The sequence below is a fragment of the Melospiza georgiana genome, chromosome 15, assembly GCF_028018845.1.
Source record: "Melospiza georgiana isolate bMelGeo1 chromosome 15, bMelGeo1.pri, whole genome shotgun sequence".
Lineage (NCBI taxonomy): Eukaryota > Metazoa > Chordata > Aves > Passeriformes > Passerellidae > Melospiza > Melospiza georgiana.
In genome coordinates, this window is record NC_080444.1 from 14,159,957 (window position 1) to 14,178,414 (window position 18,458).

Genomic DNA, 18,458 nt, shown 5'->3' on the forward strand with positions numbered 1-18,458 from the left:
CCATGCTGGGATTCCCACAGTGGCTTGTTTTTCAGATTCAAGGAGAAATTCTCCCTAAGCTTAAGGTTCAGCAAAGGGAGCATGGGTAAAACCAGCTCTGGGCAGGGAAATAATGATCCTTTCAGTGTTTCAGAATCTCAGAGAAGGAATGTGTTCTGTGCACTGCTGGAGTATGAAAAACCATATTCAACATGCCAAATGCCACACAATGCAGTGTGGGAAACATTGACTGAACCAGACAATTTCCAGTGCCCCTGCAAGGTGGTGACCTGCCTGAAGCACTGTTCCTCAGAACCACAGTGTCTGGGAAAGATCTTCTTTTGCTGGACACCATGCATTTTTGAGCTGTATTTATTCCTATGGATGTTTTCCAGTTGTTTGGAATAATTTGAGGATCAGTTCAGCTATCCACACAATCTAGTGCAGAAGTGACACCTGAGATGCCACACATCTGAGATGTTCCTCCTGGGCTAACAGAGAGGACACCCTGTGGATTCCTGCTGATCTGAGCAGGGACTGGGGCTGGAGCCTGTTAAAAATACTTTGTCTCCAGCAATCCTTGCTCCAGAACTCCCATGGGATTCTGTAGGAGCGTTCCCAGTCCTTCACAGACTCCTCCAAGGTGGCTCCATCCCAAGAGCTGCTCCAGCCTGGCTCCCCTGCACAGCGCACAGCTCTTCAGGAGCTGCCTGATTTCCTTGTTTCCCACTGTGTTTCCTGACAGACTGGATTTAATGACCCTCAGATCCCATTTGAGGATGAATTCACTCTGCTCATCCTACAGGACAGCAGTAGCTGACATTCCACTTTCTTGCAGGCATGCTGTCCTGCTGAACAAGGAGGAATTCTCTGGTATATAATTCTCTGGTATATCTTATTGCACAAACATGACATTTTACATTTGGGAGAGGGGAGTTTGACCAGAGGAGATGCTGGAGCACTCCAGCACAGCAGGACACCCACACTGAGGCTGAGGACAGGCTGCAGCCCTGCCAGCTGCTGTGCTATTTCCTCCCAGAGGGTCAGATAAGAGTCCAATCTGATAGCAGTGATATGTGGCTCTCTCTTCATAAAACAGGGCTGGGAATGGGCTTAGGCTCTTGAACAAAGCCCAAACCTTCCAGGTCTTCCAGCACTTCTCACTCCCAGTAACACAACTGGGAAATGTGGGTGCCTTTTTGTGTTTCATGCAGAAAGTGAGTACACTTCACATCTGCCAAGTAACTAAAACTGAGAGACTTCCATGTAAGGCAGAACTCCTTCAAACAAAAAGGAAGAAAACACACTAAACTCTGACCACAGTTTTCTCTGTCTTGAGGAAATTATGGCTGAAGTTCCAAAATGTAAAAGGAGTTGATAGCTAAGTACTTGTTTAAGCCTTCAGCATTTATTAGTCAGCCCAGGTCCCTGTGGAACCACAAGCTGAACCACACCGCCTCAAACATCCTTGCTCCCGTAGCAAAAATTTGGGGGAAAAAAGCAGCTTCAGTGCCATGATCCCTCTCAGCCTGCCCAGGGGTGGCTTGGGGACAGAGCCACACAGGTGTCACAGCAGCCAGCCATGGGGGGCTCCAGGACAGAGGGACAGCCATGAGCTCCACACAGCTGCAGCTCTCTGGCTGCATTGGTGCTGCTCTCTGGAACCACCTGGCTGCGTCTTGCAGCTCTCCCTGCAGCTGTCTGCCTGCACTGGTGCTGCTCTCCCTGCAGCTGTTTGGCTGCACTGGTGCTGCTCTCCCTGCAGCTGTTGGCCTGCACTGGTGCTGCTCTCCCTGCAGCTGTCTGCCTGCACTGGTGCAGCTCTCCCTGCATTGGTGCTGGGCTTTGGCCAGGCAGAGTCACCACAGTGGGACACTCCAGGAAAAGAGCCCCCAGTCACTAACAGGGACCTGGGCTCTGAAAGAGCTCAGAGCTCTCAGAGACCACAGGATACCACAGGGTCCCCCTAAGGTAAAACAGATCTCAGCCTTCTCTTCCAAACACATCAAACCAGAAATAGTTCCTAGCTTTATTTTATTACTATTTATTTTGAGAGGGATTTTTTTTTCAGTGATACAAACTGCTTGCAGCTTTTTCCCAGGCAAGCAAACTATTTTAAACATTTGCTCCTGCCCTCTCTTTGCCATGGGTTACTGGGTATTTTAGTAAAGACCTATTTTCAGTTGTGGAAGCCACTAATTATTTTTTTTTTAGGTTTCAGAACAAAGAAGCAAGGGCATTGTTGAGGCTTTTTAGGATCTTTGGCAAATAGGAATGCCTTTCCTGGGTTTTTGGTTTGGCTTTTTTTTTGTGTGTGTGTAAGTGCTACATATTTCTTCTTCTGCTAAAATCAGACAGGAGGAGGAAAAGTCACAGCAAACAACAAAACCAAATAAACCAGCAGGCAAAGCACCAAAGCAGTGAAAGCACCCAGGGCATGTTTGGTGCAGCCCATTCGTTCCTCTGTGCATGTTTGGACCCCTCTTCTCGTGGAGGCACAGAGGGCAGAGAGGCTGAGGACAGATCTCTTTGGAGGGATGAGATTCTGTGTTTGAGCCCAGGACTGTGAGCAAAGCAGTGATGGGCTGGAGGAGAGCTGTAACAGAAGGGAACGGGAAAAAGGAAAGGAAGGGGAAATGTACAGACACATTTTATGAAAAATCCTTTCCTTAGGATTTTTCCTCCTGAGAAGCTGAGATGCCTCAGGAACAAAATGTAAACATTGATTATCTGCTGCTGTGGAATGCAACAGGTGCATCTGGGATTGGTCTCATGTGGTTGTTTGTAATTAATGGCAATCACAGTCAGCTGGCTCGGACTCTGTGTCTGAGCCACAAACCTTTGTTATCATTCCTTCTTTTCTATTTTTAGCCAGCCTTCTGATGAAATCCTTTCTTCTATTATTTTAGTACAGTTTTAATGTAACATATATAATAAAATAATAAAAGCCTTCTGAAACATGGAGTCAGATCCTCGTCTCTTCCCTCATCCTCAGACCCCTGTGAACACGGTCACAGGAAAACTCTGAATTTTGCCCCACATTCCCACACCACAAAGCTGAAGGGAAAACACAATGTTTGTATCAATGGCTGGGGACAGGCCGTGCTACAGCCAAAAAAGCAGAGATTAGGAAAACACAAGAAGGGCAAGAAAGAAGGGCAAGAACCAGGTGACTGATCTAATGCCTAACCTGCTCTTTCAATGTTTCTTTCTGAAGGGAAGGAGAGCCTACAAAACTGCAAGGAGGAGCTGTAAACCACCAAAAGTCCCAGCAGGTTGTAAAGCAGCCCCACACTCCTCAGAGTTGGCTGGATTTGGGTACGTGATTGTCCTGGAGGAATTACATGTTTATAATTCAGCTTCAGGATTAAAATAACCAGTGGGGCAGAGGAAAAATAAGACATCAGCTGACAATTAAAGCCATCAGGATCTGCTACACAGCATGAGGACTGGTTTGGTTATTTAAATACAGGCAACAAATATTGAAAATATTGATTTTAAGAATGGTGGGGAAACCTGGTGATGGTGGGTACAGGTTTGAAGCTTTTTTATGGCATTCCGCTCTCTCCCTCCTCTCAGTCTTTTTTAACTTGCATTTAGTACTTCATGGAATCCATTTGTAATTCCACATTGTTTTAAAGTTAATAGATGGAAAAGAACTAGGAAGGAGGTTATTGTGTGAGCGTGGGCTGCTTTTTGGTGTGGTTTTTTTTCTTTTTTTAAATGAAAGTGAAATGGGGCTGGAGTGTGGGAAATTCCTTCCTCAGCAGTCACTTAACAAATTGGCCATTTTTCATCTGCTCTGAGTCTGGGGAAAGACTGTCAAAGAATTTTAAAAGAAAACACTGCAAAATCTTATTAATTGAAGAAAGATTTTTGGCCTTCATTTTTCCAACCAATGAATGCAAAATTAATGCATCATAATTTGGGATATTGTTCCCTAAAAAGGCTATAACCAGTAAAACCAGGCAGACAGCAGATAGAGCAGGAACACACTAAGGTATGGAAAAAACCAAAGCCTGGATACTGTGACTCTGTCAATAGTCAAAAATTTCAACACATTCATTTTTAATTTGTATTTCATTTAGGAACATAAGATTTACTATCATGATTTAACCATTACTCAACTAAGCCAAGGGGGACCCTAACTGTTTCTTACAGAACAACACACAGACACACTCTTGGATCTTCTTCCCTGCATTCAGACTGGTGGGTTTTTTTTGCATTACAGCATACATTTGTTCTGTAAATGCAGAATTTACTGAAATATCACTGCAGTGTTACCAGCACTTTGGTATCCAAGAGCACAGGGGTGATGAGGGATCCAGGCTCCCTGCTTGGCAGGGGAGGAAAGCAGGAATCTGAATAACTGAGCTGGGCACCTCTGAGCTCAGGTTACTGCAAACATCCCAGGCTCCAGTGCCAGACAGACCCTCTGACTGAACATGGGGGTTAACTACAGCTGAGAAATCCCATTTGTACATAGAACCCACAACTCTTGCATAATCACACTGATAAAATGGATGGTATGGATTTGTCCAGCCACAAAATCCAGCCAGTCAACCTGTCAAAGAAATTTCTGTTTTTCATACAAGTGTTGATGAGCTCACTCTGTCTGTCTACCACTTGTTAACAACAGAACTAAGGAGAATATTTGGGTACAGCATAAAGAGATATCACCTACATTTTCTGTCCTGCTAGATACAGCCTGGTTGTGGATGTTTGTGCCCATTGAGAGCTCATTGTCCCCCAGATTACCTCACAGGAAAACTCCTTCCCTGGACTGTACACCTCTGCCTTTCTCTTCTCAAATAAAGAGATCAAATCCATACACCTGGCAAAGCTGGAGCACACAGAGTTTGGTAACTCAACATCTAGCACCAGAGAGAGGCAGGTACCTCAAAACACAGTTCTGGGCACAGGAATAAGCACTCCTGACCCCTGGAGTGAACGGCTTTGTCTCTGAACTCTTGGCCTTCACACTCTGTGCAATACTGAACTCATCTGCACCTAGCTTTTTTTGGTTGTTTTTAATAGATACTGATATTCCTTCAGTACAAAAAAGGTTCATCTAAAGAGAATATACCTAGAGACACCCTGGATGTCCAGCAGACTTCAGTCAAACTCTCTGGTTGCAGCTCCTTCTCTTTCAGGTCAGACACACAAACCATTCCCAGGCGTGCTGTCATGGTTTCCCTCTGCGCTTCCATGGCATTTCCTCCACTTTTGTTCAGCCAGTTGAGCGTTTCACATGATTCCCCATTTCTTGTTTGGATTCAACTGATAAGGACCCCCAAAACCATTGCTCAGGTTGGCTTTGCTTGTGGGTACTTTTGTTTGGTTGATGGCTTCATCTCTCCCAGCCATTCCATGCTGCTCCTTGTCCTGCTCTGAGGCCAGGGGCAGCTCTGAGGGACATTTCAGCCCAGCCAGCTGACATTCAGTCCTGCCAGCGACTGGTCAGGTTTGATGAAATATCCCTCTCCAAAATGGAGGTAAAGCAGGTTAAGACAGTTCTGGTATCACAGTTCACCAAACTCTTCCTATTTTAAGCAACATGAGCTATTCTAATATAAGCAACACCCTTATTTTTGCAACCTTTTTCACCTATGATTCATATTGTATTTTCTGGAAGTATTTCCTTATTTTCTTATTGCCTGCACTATGATAGCACATTTTCTGTGGTTTTATATTACCCACGTGGCAACAGCGAGCTCTGGTATTTGACAAACTCCTGCTAATCAGCAGAGGCACAGCACAGCAAACATTCAGATTAAAAAAAACCACACACACACACACAAAAAAAAAAAAAAAAAACCAAAAAAAAAAACCCCAAAAAACCCAAAAAAACAAACAAAAAAAAGCCAAAAATCAACAAAACAAAACCTACTGGAAGTCGAGTAAAAATTTTCCTAAAGTATCACACAAGTTCCCTAGCCATTATCCAGATGGCCATTTGAGAAGAAATCCCAATCTAGTTCTTTCCTACCTTTATTGTCTGGGAAAAAAAAAAAAAAAAAGATTCTGCAATAATCCTGTGGAAAGAAAAGTGAATTTGCATATTTGCTGGATTCAGTTCCTTACTGGACATGTCTTTTCTTGGCTGGTCAAATCCATTTCCTGTTGTAAATGTAAAGACTCTGCCTCCTTGCATTGAGCTCTGTTAGAAACCACCCAAGAGTAGCTGACATAAATAGTGCACAAGTAAGCACAATGGGCTCAACATCCTACAAGCAAAACTCTTTACTCTGCTAAGCAGATTTTTTTTTTTTAGGTTTTGGCAGAAATATCATTTTAGAGACCCAATAAATGTACATTTGAGTCATAAGGCTTTTCTCAGCTGAAGATTTACCATGGGCCTCCTTTGTATCAGCCACAAAAGTATTTTAAGAGTTTGGAAATTCTAGAAGCTTTCCTCCTGCCTTACTCAGCCACTCAAGCTTGATCCTCATTAAATCCCCTGACATGTAATATATTCCAGCATACAAGAAGCCCTTCATTGCTTCTCCATGCTCAGGAGGCAATAACCCCATTTCAAAGGCTGGAGCAGGAACTCCTGCAGGTGTTTCCTCACCCTCCATGCTGAGCCAGGAGGGCTGGGCTGTGTCAATGAGTCCATGGAATGCTCCAGAAGGCCTTGAGCAAAACCATTTTTAGATTCCACTCAGGAGAGTCTCTGCTCTTGGTCTTAGGCTGGAAATGGGGGTGTGTATCCTGTTCCTATCTGTGGAGCAGTTATCTCCTGTTCTTGGGGCAGTTTTCTTTATCTCTCCCACAGCCAATCCTCCCTCCAGGAGATCTCTTTGTTAATGGGCCATTAATTATTAATTATCTTCTGTCCATGGCCACTGAGTGTCCCTGCAGGGCTGATCCAATCCCAGCATCCCATGGGCAGATGCTCCGCCCAGGGGAGGAGCCAAGCATTCCTGCCTGGATCCAATCTGAGCCTGGCACAGCACAGCAGCCTTTGCCCCCTGCACTGCCAGAGGAGCAGCTTTCTGCTGCCCTGCATGGCCAGAGGGAGCCCAGGCCCATCTGCAGCAGCCCTGGAGCTGCAGAGGAAAACTCCCCCCTTGTGCAGGATCCCTGCTGCAGCAGAGCCACAGCTGGCACTGCAGGAGGGCTGAGCCCCCCTGGGATGGGGCTGGGACACCCCCTGACACACAGGGGGGCAGGGACTGCTCTCACTCTGGAAGTACTTTTTTTGTTGTTTGTACTATTACATCTGTATTTTTAGCTTTCCTAGTAAAGAACTGTCATTCCTATTCCCATATCTTTGCCTGAGAGCCCCTTAAATTCAAAATTATACCAATTCAGAGGGAGGGGGTTTACATATTCCATTTCAAGGGAGGCTCCTGCCTTCCTTAACAGGCATCTGGCTTTACAAACCCAGACACTCTTGCAGAAGGTTTAGGAGGGAATTTATCTGCAATGCAAGACATTTCTGACTCCATCTGACTCCACTTCATCCCATTTCTGACTCCCATCCCCAAGCCCTGTGACCATGGACCCAGCAGCTGCCCGTGCTCCCTGACCTGGCTCACACTGAGGACAACACCAGAGCCTTCAGCTTCTTACAGAGCCTTTCCCCACCCACCTATGAAATGGAGATCAGGAATTCAGCAGGCTCACTGTATTTAACACATGCAGAGCCCTGAGACATCAGGTGAAAGCCAACCCCCCCTAAGCCAAGGTTTTCCAAGGTTCAGGACAGGTGTATGTCAGGCTCAGTACTGAGAATGTGCACACTGAAGTAGACACTTCTCTGATCCCTTAAATACTATATTTCAATGTATTTTACAATGAGGCATCGGTATTTTGACTCAGAAAAGTGGCCATGTTTGTGAGCACATATATTGCAATATTAGTAAAATTAACATTTTGCCAGGAAGAGATTCAGATTATTTAGAAGGGGACTAGATTTTCAATTAATCATATGCTCACGCACTAAGTAAACATTATTTAGTTTGGACCCTTCCCTTCAGGCACTCCTCATGGATTCCTTTCTTACCTGTGTAATTGGGAGGGCAGAGACACACATAGTTGTTGATCCCATCCACACATGTAGAGTTATTCTCACAATCATTATCTTCACAGTCATCTGGGTTTATTTCACACCTCTCCCCCTCATACCCAAGAGGACAAGAGCAGCTTTGGAGAAAGAAAAACAAAAAAAAAAAGTTAGCATGGATCTAAAGGGACAGGAGGTTTGAGGTATAGAACTGAAATTAAAACATATAAAAGTTGGTTGGAGCCAAATTCACTGCTGCTGCGAGGCACAGAGCAATTTAACCCCAAGGGTTTGGTGAAAGATGCAGTCTGATGGTTCCTGGGGTCATGTAATTATTTACAGGAGACAAAACTCATCCTCAGGAGCCAGCCTCTGCCATGCTCCCTTTGCTGCTTTATTGGGAACTCTGGCCCTTAGCCGAAGCGAGCAACTCCAGGGCAGGAGAGCAAACATTCATCACAATATTCAAATCCTTGTTGATGTTTTTGTGACAATGTGGACATCTGCCTGCTGAGGGCTGCCCAGTCCCAAGACATCTTGGCAGCTCTCAGATACCTCAGTCTCCTCAAAGAACAGCAGCTTGAGTTGAGTTTACAGACATGAGAATTTTCTACTCGCTACTGCTTTGTCACTTGTCCAAACAAGAAATGTTTGGGGATGATTGCTTTTATAAGTGCTGTAAGATTTCAGCTCCCTCCACATCTATTTGGAGAAGAGCTGATGATGCCCAGATAATTCAGCTAAAACACAGAGCATGGCACAGCCAGTAATGGCCCTGTGAGGATATGGACACCAGTGAAGAATAATCGCACTACACATTTTATCTCACAGGAGTGTGATGTATGGTCCCTAGGGGGAAGATAGAAAACTAAATGGCTGAAGAATGGCTTGATTTTTCTTTTTTTCAATCTCCATTTCCTCTCTACATCTAGAAGCTACAGTTACAAACAGAACCTTTATATTTTAAACTATCTGTAAGTGATGAAGAGGTGGAGGGCAGAGTTTCCTAAAAGAGAGTCCAGAAACAGGAGTTAAGTGCTCCAGTAATATCAGGGGTTTCTGAGAAGCCAGCAATGATATTTGAAATGTCAGTTTTGAAGTGCCAGCATTGCTGTTCAGTAGTCACAGAAAGGGCTGTTTGCAGTCCCAGTCCAAACTACACATTCCCTCTGCTGTTCATTTCCTTTCTTATGCAGGCTCTGGTGGCAGAAAAGAAACTGAGCAAATAAAAAGCACTCCTGATTGATGAGGATGAAAACCAGAAAGCACTGCAGCAGTCACACTAATTGCCATGCACTGCTTTTGGAATCCAGGAGGATTTCCAAGGCAGACATTGCTGCAGGGTGCTGTTTCCAGCTCTGACAGACAAAGAGGACCTGAGGTGGTTACCCTGCTTTATGCAGGAGATGGGGAAAGCCCTGGGGGAAAAGGAGCTCTTCAGAATCCATGAAGAGCTGCAGGATTTTCCCTTCCCTTCCTGCTGTGTGCCACACCCTGAGCAGAGTGCAGAGAGTCCCAAGGGAGGGATGGCTCAAAGCTCTGCATCCACCTCAGGAGTCCCAGGCTGGATCAGATTCCTCATAATGTGCAATCTCAGAAAGGAGTCATAAAGAGGAGACAAAATGGGAAGGAAATGTGTCTTGAGCCACCACAACAGGAAGATCTCTCAGATGGGTCCAGAAGAGGGACACTGGTCACATTCAGAAGTCATCTTCATTCTGCAGGGACCATCCACAGGTCATGAGGGTTAGAAAACCTTCACCATGAATAACCAAAACCAAGCTGCTCCAATAAATCCAATTTAGGGCACAATAAATCAATAAGGAATTTTCTTTTCCTGTCTCAAGCTCATTATTGCTAATAAAACATGTCCTCTTGCTGACCCAGAGCCAGAGGATTACAGGAGGCAGAAAGAAGAGCTGGCACACCATCTTCTGTGGCAATGCAAGAGTCAGGGAGGGGGTTAAAGATATCTAATTAAATATAGTGATACATTCGTCATGTCTTGATTTTTGATTACAAAACCCCATTTTCAGGGGTTTATAACTCGCTCATACAAATCTGCTTCAGGCTGCAATTTGGAAGACAAAGTCTCAGTTTGGGAACAGAATTTTTTGTCTCCATTTAAAGAAAAGCAACAAGAGTGGCTTTGTGCTGGTGATTTTTTATGTGAACATAACACCATTTTCCTTTCACAAAAGGATTGGGACAGCTTGGGTGTGTGCAATTAAAAATGACATTATTAAACACTATCACAGTAATGGTTCACAGTGGAGATACCATTAGTAACAATTCATTTGGGATTGTTAACATAAATTGCTCAGTATTAGGACACATTCCATACTCAGGGAAATGTCAGAATAATTGATGGCATTTGGCTACTGGTCCTTATGTAGTATAGGGAGTCTTTACATTATTGCTTACGTACAATTCTTTATTTTGATTTGCTTTCAAATGTCCCAGATATGAGGCCTGAAATGAAAAGATAAAACATACAGCTTGGGACCTGGATTGAACCACATGTTGAAAGAATTGCAGCTTGGGACTGTTTGTATGTACTATCCCAGAAAAAGCTTAGAAGAAAAAGGAAGTCTGCTGAGTGACTGGAAGGTCATCAAACTTGGGTTCCAGCTGACCGAGGGAGAAAATGAATTCCAGAGACAATGATGAGAACTTTGCAGTGACTCAGTAGTGAAGCAGTGTGAGACAGCATTTCTTGTGGATGCTGGAAACAATGGAGCCATGCAGGAAACAACAGTGTTTTAATAAAAGTCCAAATTCCCTATTCCTCCTGTTCAGGGATTTGTGTTGTGTTTTCCTATTAAGAATTACATAACATCCCATTATCCCCATGAAGTTTCAAGGCAACACTTTGGGGTAAACTTTTGGATCCAAAGCATTTTGTAAGTTTTTTTTTCAAGCTGGCAATTTTTAAAGTTTACTGTACTAGATTTTTAAAATAAACTATAATGAAAAAATGTAGCATCTGTTTGTTTAAAATAGATAGCCATACAGTGTGTCAAGTTTCAAAAAAGCTTTTAAATAGATATAGTAAATTCTTTCAGGAATATTACATGGTAAAGATGCCTTTTATGTCTAGATCCCAATGGAGTAGCCTGAAAGTCTGGAAGTGCAATGTTTTTCCTTGAACTAGGCAGAATTAACACTAGGCAGTTAATCAGTTCCAGGATTTTACATTTATGAGGGCACTTACAGTTTGTGGAAAATGCTAAAAAAAGCGATCTGGGAACCGGAGGGGGTTTTTATATGGAGAAAAGTTAAAATAACCCAGAGTCTTTGTGTCCCAGCACCGCAGGTTAGCAGGGATCAGCTGCTGCCTGTGACAGCTCTGCTCCTGCCAAAGCCTCCCCTCCACATGTGCTGAACCACCAGGACATGTCTCACTGGCCATTTCTCTCATTAGCCTTTATAAGTGATCTTTTGGACAACCTGGCAGGCACAGATTAGATTAGAATCAGCAATTCAAAGGGAGGAAGAATGTCACCATCATATTTTCTGAAAAATCCCCTTGCCCAGGATTCTCCTCTTGGGAAGCTGAGAAGCCTCAGAGAAAAAGGAAAACAATAATTATCTCATTTGCTTCTCCTGTATTTTGCTGCTTTGGAATGGGGTTTGGAGATTGTTTATCCAACAGGTGGCTGTTTGATTGGTTTCATGGGAATTGTTTTAACTTCCAATCACGGTCAGGCTGTGTCGGGAATCTGGAATGAGTCAGGAGTTTTTCATTATCATCTTTTAGCCTTCTGTAAGTATCCATTCTCTATTCTTTAGTATGGTTTTAGTATAGCATTCTATTAGAATAGAATAGAATAGAATAGAATAGAATAGAATAGAATAGAATAGAATAGAATAGAATAGAAGCCTTCTAAGAACATGGAGTCAGATTCATCTTTCCTTCCAACAACGGGGACCCCAGAAAATACCACAGAAGAACTTCACATTTCCACTCCTCTGAGCCACCCCGTGTCACTTATCTATTCCTCAACACAGAGGTCACCCCTACTAGAAGGAGGGGAATATGAAAATGACTCAGGATTGAAAAAGTGCAAGGGTAGAAGAGGAGGGGGTAACTGCAGCTGAACCTCTGCCCTTGCTGTCCCACCAGGATCTGCCATTCCAGCAAACCTGAGTGCTCAGCCCCTGCTGCTGACAGCCCTTGTGGGCACCAGGCACAGCGGGGGCCTTGGGCTGGAATCTCAGTCATAACTAAGAGCTTCCTGTCTTTGGGGGGAACATCACCACCTTAGCATTATTTCAAATGGTAATTTTCTTGTCTAAGGCCACAGAAACTTGAGAGTTAAACGGCTTGGCATTTCACAGGGAGAGAACTTTGGCTTAAGTTTCCTTTTTACAAGAGTAAAGATTTGACAAGTTTGGCAGCGGGGCTTGTGTATGAATATATTTCCCTAGGGAAGAGAATATACAAAAGATATAATTTCTTTTACAGGCCACACAACAAAAAAAAATCCAAGGAGGCCTCTCATGAAAACGTTTCTGACATCCGCTTCCTCACAGCACATAATGCAGGGCAGCGTTTTCCCATCCTGGTGAACACAATTTACAAAACTCTAACTGCAGCCATCCACTGGAGAGATTTCCCACCAAAAAACCCAACCCAACTAACCAAGTTCAATCTTAAATGTTTCTGCATCTTCCTTGTCACTCTGTTCCATCTCCACACCACATTTCCCAAAGCCATGCTAAAGCTCCACAGTCCTGCAGAGCCACAGAGGTTATGGACTGACTGAATTAAAAACAAGGAGAAAATGGAGCAGTGCATATGCTGAACATTCAATTTCATGCAGCAGGGTTTTGATGAGATATGGTTTTATGTGTCTTTTATTAGACCAACTGAAACTATATAAATAACTATAAAAAGCAGAATCCTTCCCTATAAAGCCTCGAATGTTGTTCAGCAACAAAACCACCCCTGCAGTTTTATAAAGGATCTCAAAAACAATGCTTATTTGGAACTGAGGCAAAGCCTCTGAAATTGTAAAATTCATTCAATTCATGAGAGAAACGCAGAAGTAGCTCTCAATTCAGGCCATTCAAAACTCTTTATCTGCTACCACAGAACAAAACATAAATGCTAAAGAAAAACCCAATCCAAAATACATGTGGAAGGCTCTCATTCTAGTATTATGGATATTATAAAATGTTTTACTACTGCATTTTTAGTATCAGCTATATTTTCGAAAAATGGGTACTGAGTGACAAATTCCAGATATTCTAATGTGGTGCAGTTTTACATTGGCACAAGCTGGAAAAAGCTGTGTACATCAGTGACCAGAAGCAGTGTCCTCTGTCCTGCCATGTGCTGCATCTGCTTCTGGAATCAGGGAATTATTGAGGGTGGGCACAGAGAGAAGCATTGGGGCACTTGTTCTGTTTACTGCTTCTTCTTTTGCAAGAAACAGCACAAATGTGGAGGAGCAAATCTATGAAAATTGTAGCAGCTCTTTTTTACAAAGAAACTTTCTATCAACTTGAATGACAACCAGTGACCAAAGCCTCAGACTTGTATTTTCTTAGCTGTGAAGTAGTGCCTGCAGCAGTGCAGATCTCCCAGCTATCTTATTAAAATTTCTGGACTTCTCTCAGAGCATCCCCACCTATGCTACATCTTTGTTATATGGGCAAACTGAAATCCACAATATCCAGCTGCAGAGGTTATTCTCTTGCAGCACAATGCTTAAGATGTGACAATCTCCCCGTGCTTTTTAATTGTTTCTTTAAAGCCTGTTTGTCTGCAAGATTCTTCAGTATGAAAACATTTTGGATCTGGCTGTCAAGCAACAGATGCTCACTTTACAAATACAAAAACAGCTTAGATGTGAGCCTGAAATGCCCCAAGGAAAATTAGGATACAGATAACACAATGCAGAACATAGAGACTGCTCAAAAGCTCTTAAATGTATATTGCATTATGAGGAAATCAGGAGGCCTGTTTCACAGGAAATGATATGTCACACCAAGGAAACCAAAGCAACAGTTTAGTATGGCAAATGGAAATGCCACATGCAGCAGTTTCTATAAAGCAGCCATTACAGTTCATTAATGCAAAGCAGAAACACATTAAATTTTATCATCTCGTTTTAAATGAACTTTGTGCTACTACCTGAATCCATCTTTATTTGCCTCTGTGAGGTGGCAGGTCCCTCCATTCTGACATGGATTCTGAATGCAGGAATTAATGGGCACACTGCAGTCTCGACCCTATTTGGGAAAATTCAAAAGAAACAATGTTAGTAAGACTCAAGTTATCAGTGTCTCTTGTTCCTTCACTCTACTTGCGGCACCACTTACAAGAGGTCTGTGGTCTTCAGACCCACAACATCCCCTAATGTTCTTTATTGATGATCAGATTTATTCATTACTTCAGTGAGAATTTGGCAGGGCAGCTGCTTTATCCAATGGGACTGGTGGGTACCTCAGCATCACTTCAGGTTCAAGACTGTAATGAACTCTTTCACTGGAGTGTTTTAAGGAAACAGCTGAAAACCATCACTCCAACACACTTCAATGTTAGCTACAATGAAGAGAATGACTCAGGACCAGAGGTAAGCAGAAGGCCACACACAGTGAGCACAAGCCCACGTGGAGTCAGCACTCACCAGGCTCTCAGTTAAACCCTGCAGCAGCACAGGCTGCTCATTACCAGGGTCAGAACCATAGGGGAGAGGCCCTTGGTGTGCTCAGAGCTGAGCTTGAATTTCTGCACAAAGCACACCAAGAGTTCATCACTGACTCAGTTCCATTCTTTAAGATTTCGCTAGAACACGCCTCAGTTCTGACTGAATGTCACCAGCCTGAGCCACCTCCACTGCTACTGACCTTTTACTGACCCTTCAAGGCACAAACATATTTCTCTCCTCATTATATTCTGCTGATGAGTACAAGCTATTTGTAAAACTGGCAAATACATTGAAGAGCTTGGTTTTGCTTTTCATTTGTTGACACAGTAGGGTGGAGTGAAGCCACCCAAAAACCTCAATACTCAAAGGATCTGAGCAATCACAAGAAGTTCAAGAGATCATTGTGCTCTTCCTGCTGAAGGTCCTGCTAGCAGTGGACCTCTGCCAGCTGATCTGATGGAAAGTTGGTAGATTACTTTAGTCAAGAGGAGAAAAATATCTTGGGAGATACAATAATTCAGTCCAGGTAGCTGGTTTTTTGTCTTAATTTGTCTCTAGAGTGCTTATCTTGAAATTGGTGCATTTTTAAGCCAAACCAACGCATAAAAAACTCAAATCAGCTTATGAGTGTGAACTTTAGTAAAGGGTTCAATTGATGTGGTCTGTCCACTCCTGGTGCTTGTCTCTTCCTCAGATGTCCTATGGGTCAATCCTCCAAATACCACTGAAAGCTTCAGTACTCTGCAGCAGGCAGGACATGTGGCCATCATGTGAAGAACAGAGGAGTCTTTGTGAAGAAGTGAGGCACACTGATTATCACAGAATCACTAGGCTGGAAAAGACCTACAGGATCAAACCCAAACTTTGTCTGATCCTCACTGTGACAACCAGACCAGAGAAACCAAGTGCCACACCAGCTGTTTCTGGGATCATCAACCCCTTCTTAGGCAGTTCATTCCAATGCCTAGCAACCATTTCAGTGAAGAAGATTTTCCTGATAATCCAACCTGAACCTTCCCTGGCACAGCTTGAGGCCATTTCCTCTTGTTCCATTGCCTGGCCCCCACCTGGCTGCATCCTCCTGTCATCAGGGACTTGTGGAGAGTGAGCAGGTCCCCCCTGAGCCTCCTTTTCTCTAGGCTGGACACCCCTGATCCCTCAGCCACTCCTGGGGACTGTCCAGACCCTTTCCCAGCTCCATTCCCTTCTCTGGACACGCTCCAGCCCCTCAGTGTCTTGCAGTGATGGTGGCCAGAGCTGGACACAGCACTCGAGGTGTGGCCTCACCAGGGCTGAGTACAGGGAGACAATCTGTTTCTGGTACAAGCCCACCTGGGCACATGGGGTCATGTTCAGCCTCTGGAGACCAGCTCCTCCTGGTTCTTTCCTGCCTGGCAGCTTTCCAGCCCCTCTGCCCCCAGCCTGGAGCTGCAGGGCGTGCTGTGCCCCAAGGACAGGCCCCAGCACTGGACCTTATTGAGCCTCATACTGTTGGCCTCCAGCAATATGTAGATACATACATATATTATGCATTTTATATTATAATTTCATCCAACACCACAGAGGAGCTTTGTTAACAAAGCTGTATTTCCTGAGGCTCTGTCTCCAGCATTCCCCAGAGTGAGGAGACGCAGCTTTGCATTTTAAAATTCCTGCAAATACAGGAGGGACAGACTTCTCCATGGCTGCATCAGGAGAGAAACACTTCCAAAGGCCACCAGAGAGCCCTGGGCACCGTGGCTGGCAGTGAGTCCATCCCCACACAGCAGTGCCAGCAGCACGCACGGCGCTCGCCCAAGGCCTGGCACAGAAACTCTGCTCCATCTGTGCCCTGTGTGCCAAGAAGCCTGTCCTCCTCCATCTGAGATCCCAAATGTCTCAGGCAAGGATTGGGATGGAGCTGAGGGAAGCTCCTGCAGGTTTTATTTTGGCACCATGCGGCCCGCGGCGCTTTGCGGATGCAACCGTGGAACGATGACACTGATCCACCCTGCTCTAGCATTGCCCATCCCTCCTCCATCTGTGCCCTGAGTCCTGGCTGCTCACTGGGGTGTTGTGAGATCCCCAGGATGAAGTGAGAGATGAGAATCTGAATTCCAAGTTCTCAGAAGGCTGATTTAGTATTCTGCTCTGCTCTACTCTACTCTACTCTACTCTATCCTATTCTATTCAAAGAAATTATACACAAAAACTATACTACAGAAAGAGAAAGGATACTTCAGAAAGCTAAACAAGAATGATACTGAAAGCTCCTGAATCCTCAGAGTCTCACACAGCTGATGGTGATTGGTCATTAATTAAAAACAATTTACATGGAACCAATCAAGGATGAACCTCTTGGTAAACGATTTCCAGACCTCATTCCAAGCAATCACATTATTAATGATTTCATTCTTTTCTGAGGCTTCTCAGCTTCCCAGGAGAAGAAATCCTGGGGAAGGGATATTTCAGAAAATATCATGGTGACAGTTCATCACCTTCTTGTAGTGAAGCTGGAAGCTTCACTTTTATACTTTTCCTGTGTCCCTGGAGAATTGGTTGTTATATAGGCACTTCACTAACATCAGCTACTTCTATTTCATGCAAACTCTTCACCCCTGTATCATTAAAATAATAAACCCCTGGCAGCCAAGCAGAGCAAGCAGCAAAGCATCTGTTTTTCTGAAGGTTTTTGTCACAGTTGAACACCATGTAAAACAGGCCCATCACTTCCACTATAATTACTCAGATTAATTTGAATGTTCTTGTAAAAATTTAATAGAGATAAATGTTAAAATGAGAGCAAGGCCCCTTCAGTCTCTTGCACTGGCACATGAAGTTTTGCATGACAAATTCTGCTCTCATTTCTGTACTGAACATGGCTGAATTATTAGCTTTTTGGGCCTCAGGCAGCATGGAAACCCATCAGAATGTGCTGCTGAATAAGGAAATTGCAACAATGAGTTGCTATGTGGCTTTAAGAAAATTGGAGACTTTCTGACTCAGTTTACTCATTGTAATAAATGGGCAAACAATATTTAATCCTTCTCTGAGGGCCTTCTCAGAGCTGACTTTATCAATAGCAAGCCCACAAAACAAGCACAACTTCTCTAACAAGGAAGACTTTGGAAAACAAGGAACTCTGAGAGGAGAGAAACTGCAGAAAATAGTGGTACTAATAAATCTACACAAAGCAAGGCCATTTCATTTCTGTATGAGGCTGTCACTACCCAGAAGAGCCTAAAGACATTCTAGAAACATCTTTCAAATGAATAACGCAATTCTCCAGTCTCAATTTACTGTAAGACTTCTTACTGGAAAAATGGAATTGCTGTCAAGCATCACTAAAATTAATTTATCTGCGAGTTGGGAAATACTCCTTGAGTTACATTGCTTGGAAATAACTATTGTTACAAAGGAGAATATTGTCTATTTGCTTCAAAACTAAAGAGCCTTTTAATGAGGTCTGAAGCAGAAATAGAGGTGCAGACTTGTTTCAAGGACAGGCAAGAAGATAGGACTGTCTCAGCAATGCACAGAAAGAGGATGAAGGTCCCTGTGTGTGCCATATTTTACTTCTAGAGCTTTTTTAGGATACAATAAATTTTTGTCTAGTCTGATAGGAAGGCATCAGATCCAAAACACTTTTATATATTTTCTCTAATTTTCTGTAGGAGTGGAAAGGTTTAGGCATTGAAACAGGAAATTTCTGCAACTTATTACAAGATGTATATCAGAGTCCAGCTGTCCTTTTGAACCTGAAATACCTCAGCTGGTCCAGACTTAATCTGGGCTGCTCCAGCTCCATGTTTCAGTGAATGAGAGCAGAA

The 18,458-nt window shown here is 43.7% G+C and overlaps 1 protein-coding gene across 1 annotated transcript in view; it reads right to left on the reverse strand.

The window, feature by feature from the left end:
- Positions 1–18,458, reverse strand: part of SLIT3 (slit guidance ligand 3) — a 495,630-nt gene that overhangs the window by 43,392 nt on the left and 433,780 nt on the right. Inside the window, exons 27-28 of the mRNA XM_058034755.1 lie at positions 14,133–14,230; positions 7,991–8,130 (exon numbers count right to left, since the gene is read on the reverse strand). Coding sequence (XP_057890738.1) covers positions 7,991–8,130; positions 14,133–14,230 — 238 coding nt within the window. The remainder of the gene's footprint in view (positions 1–7,990; positions 8,131–14,132; positions 14,231–18,458) is intronic.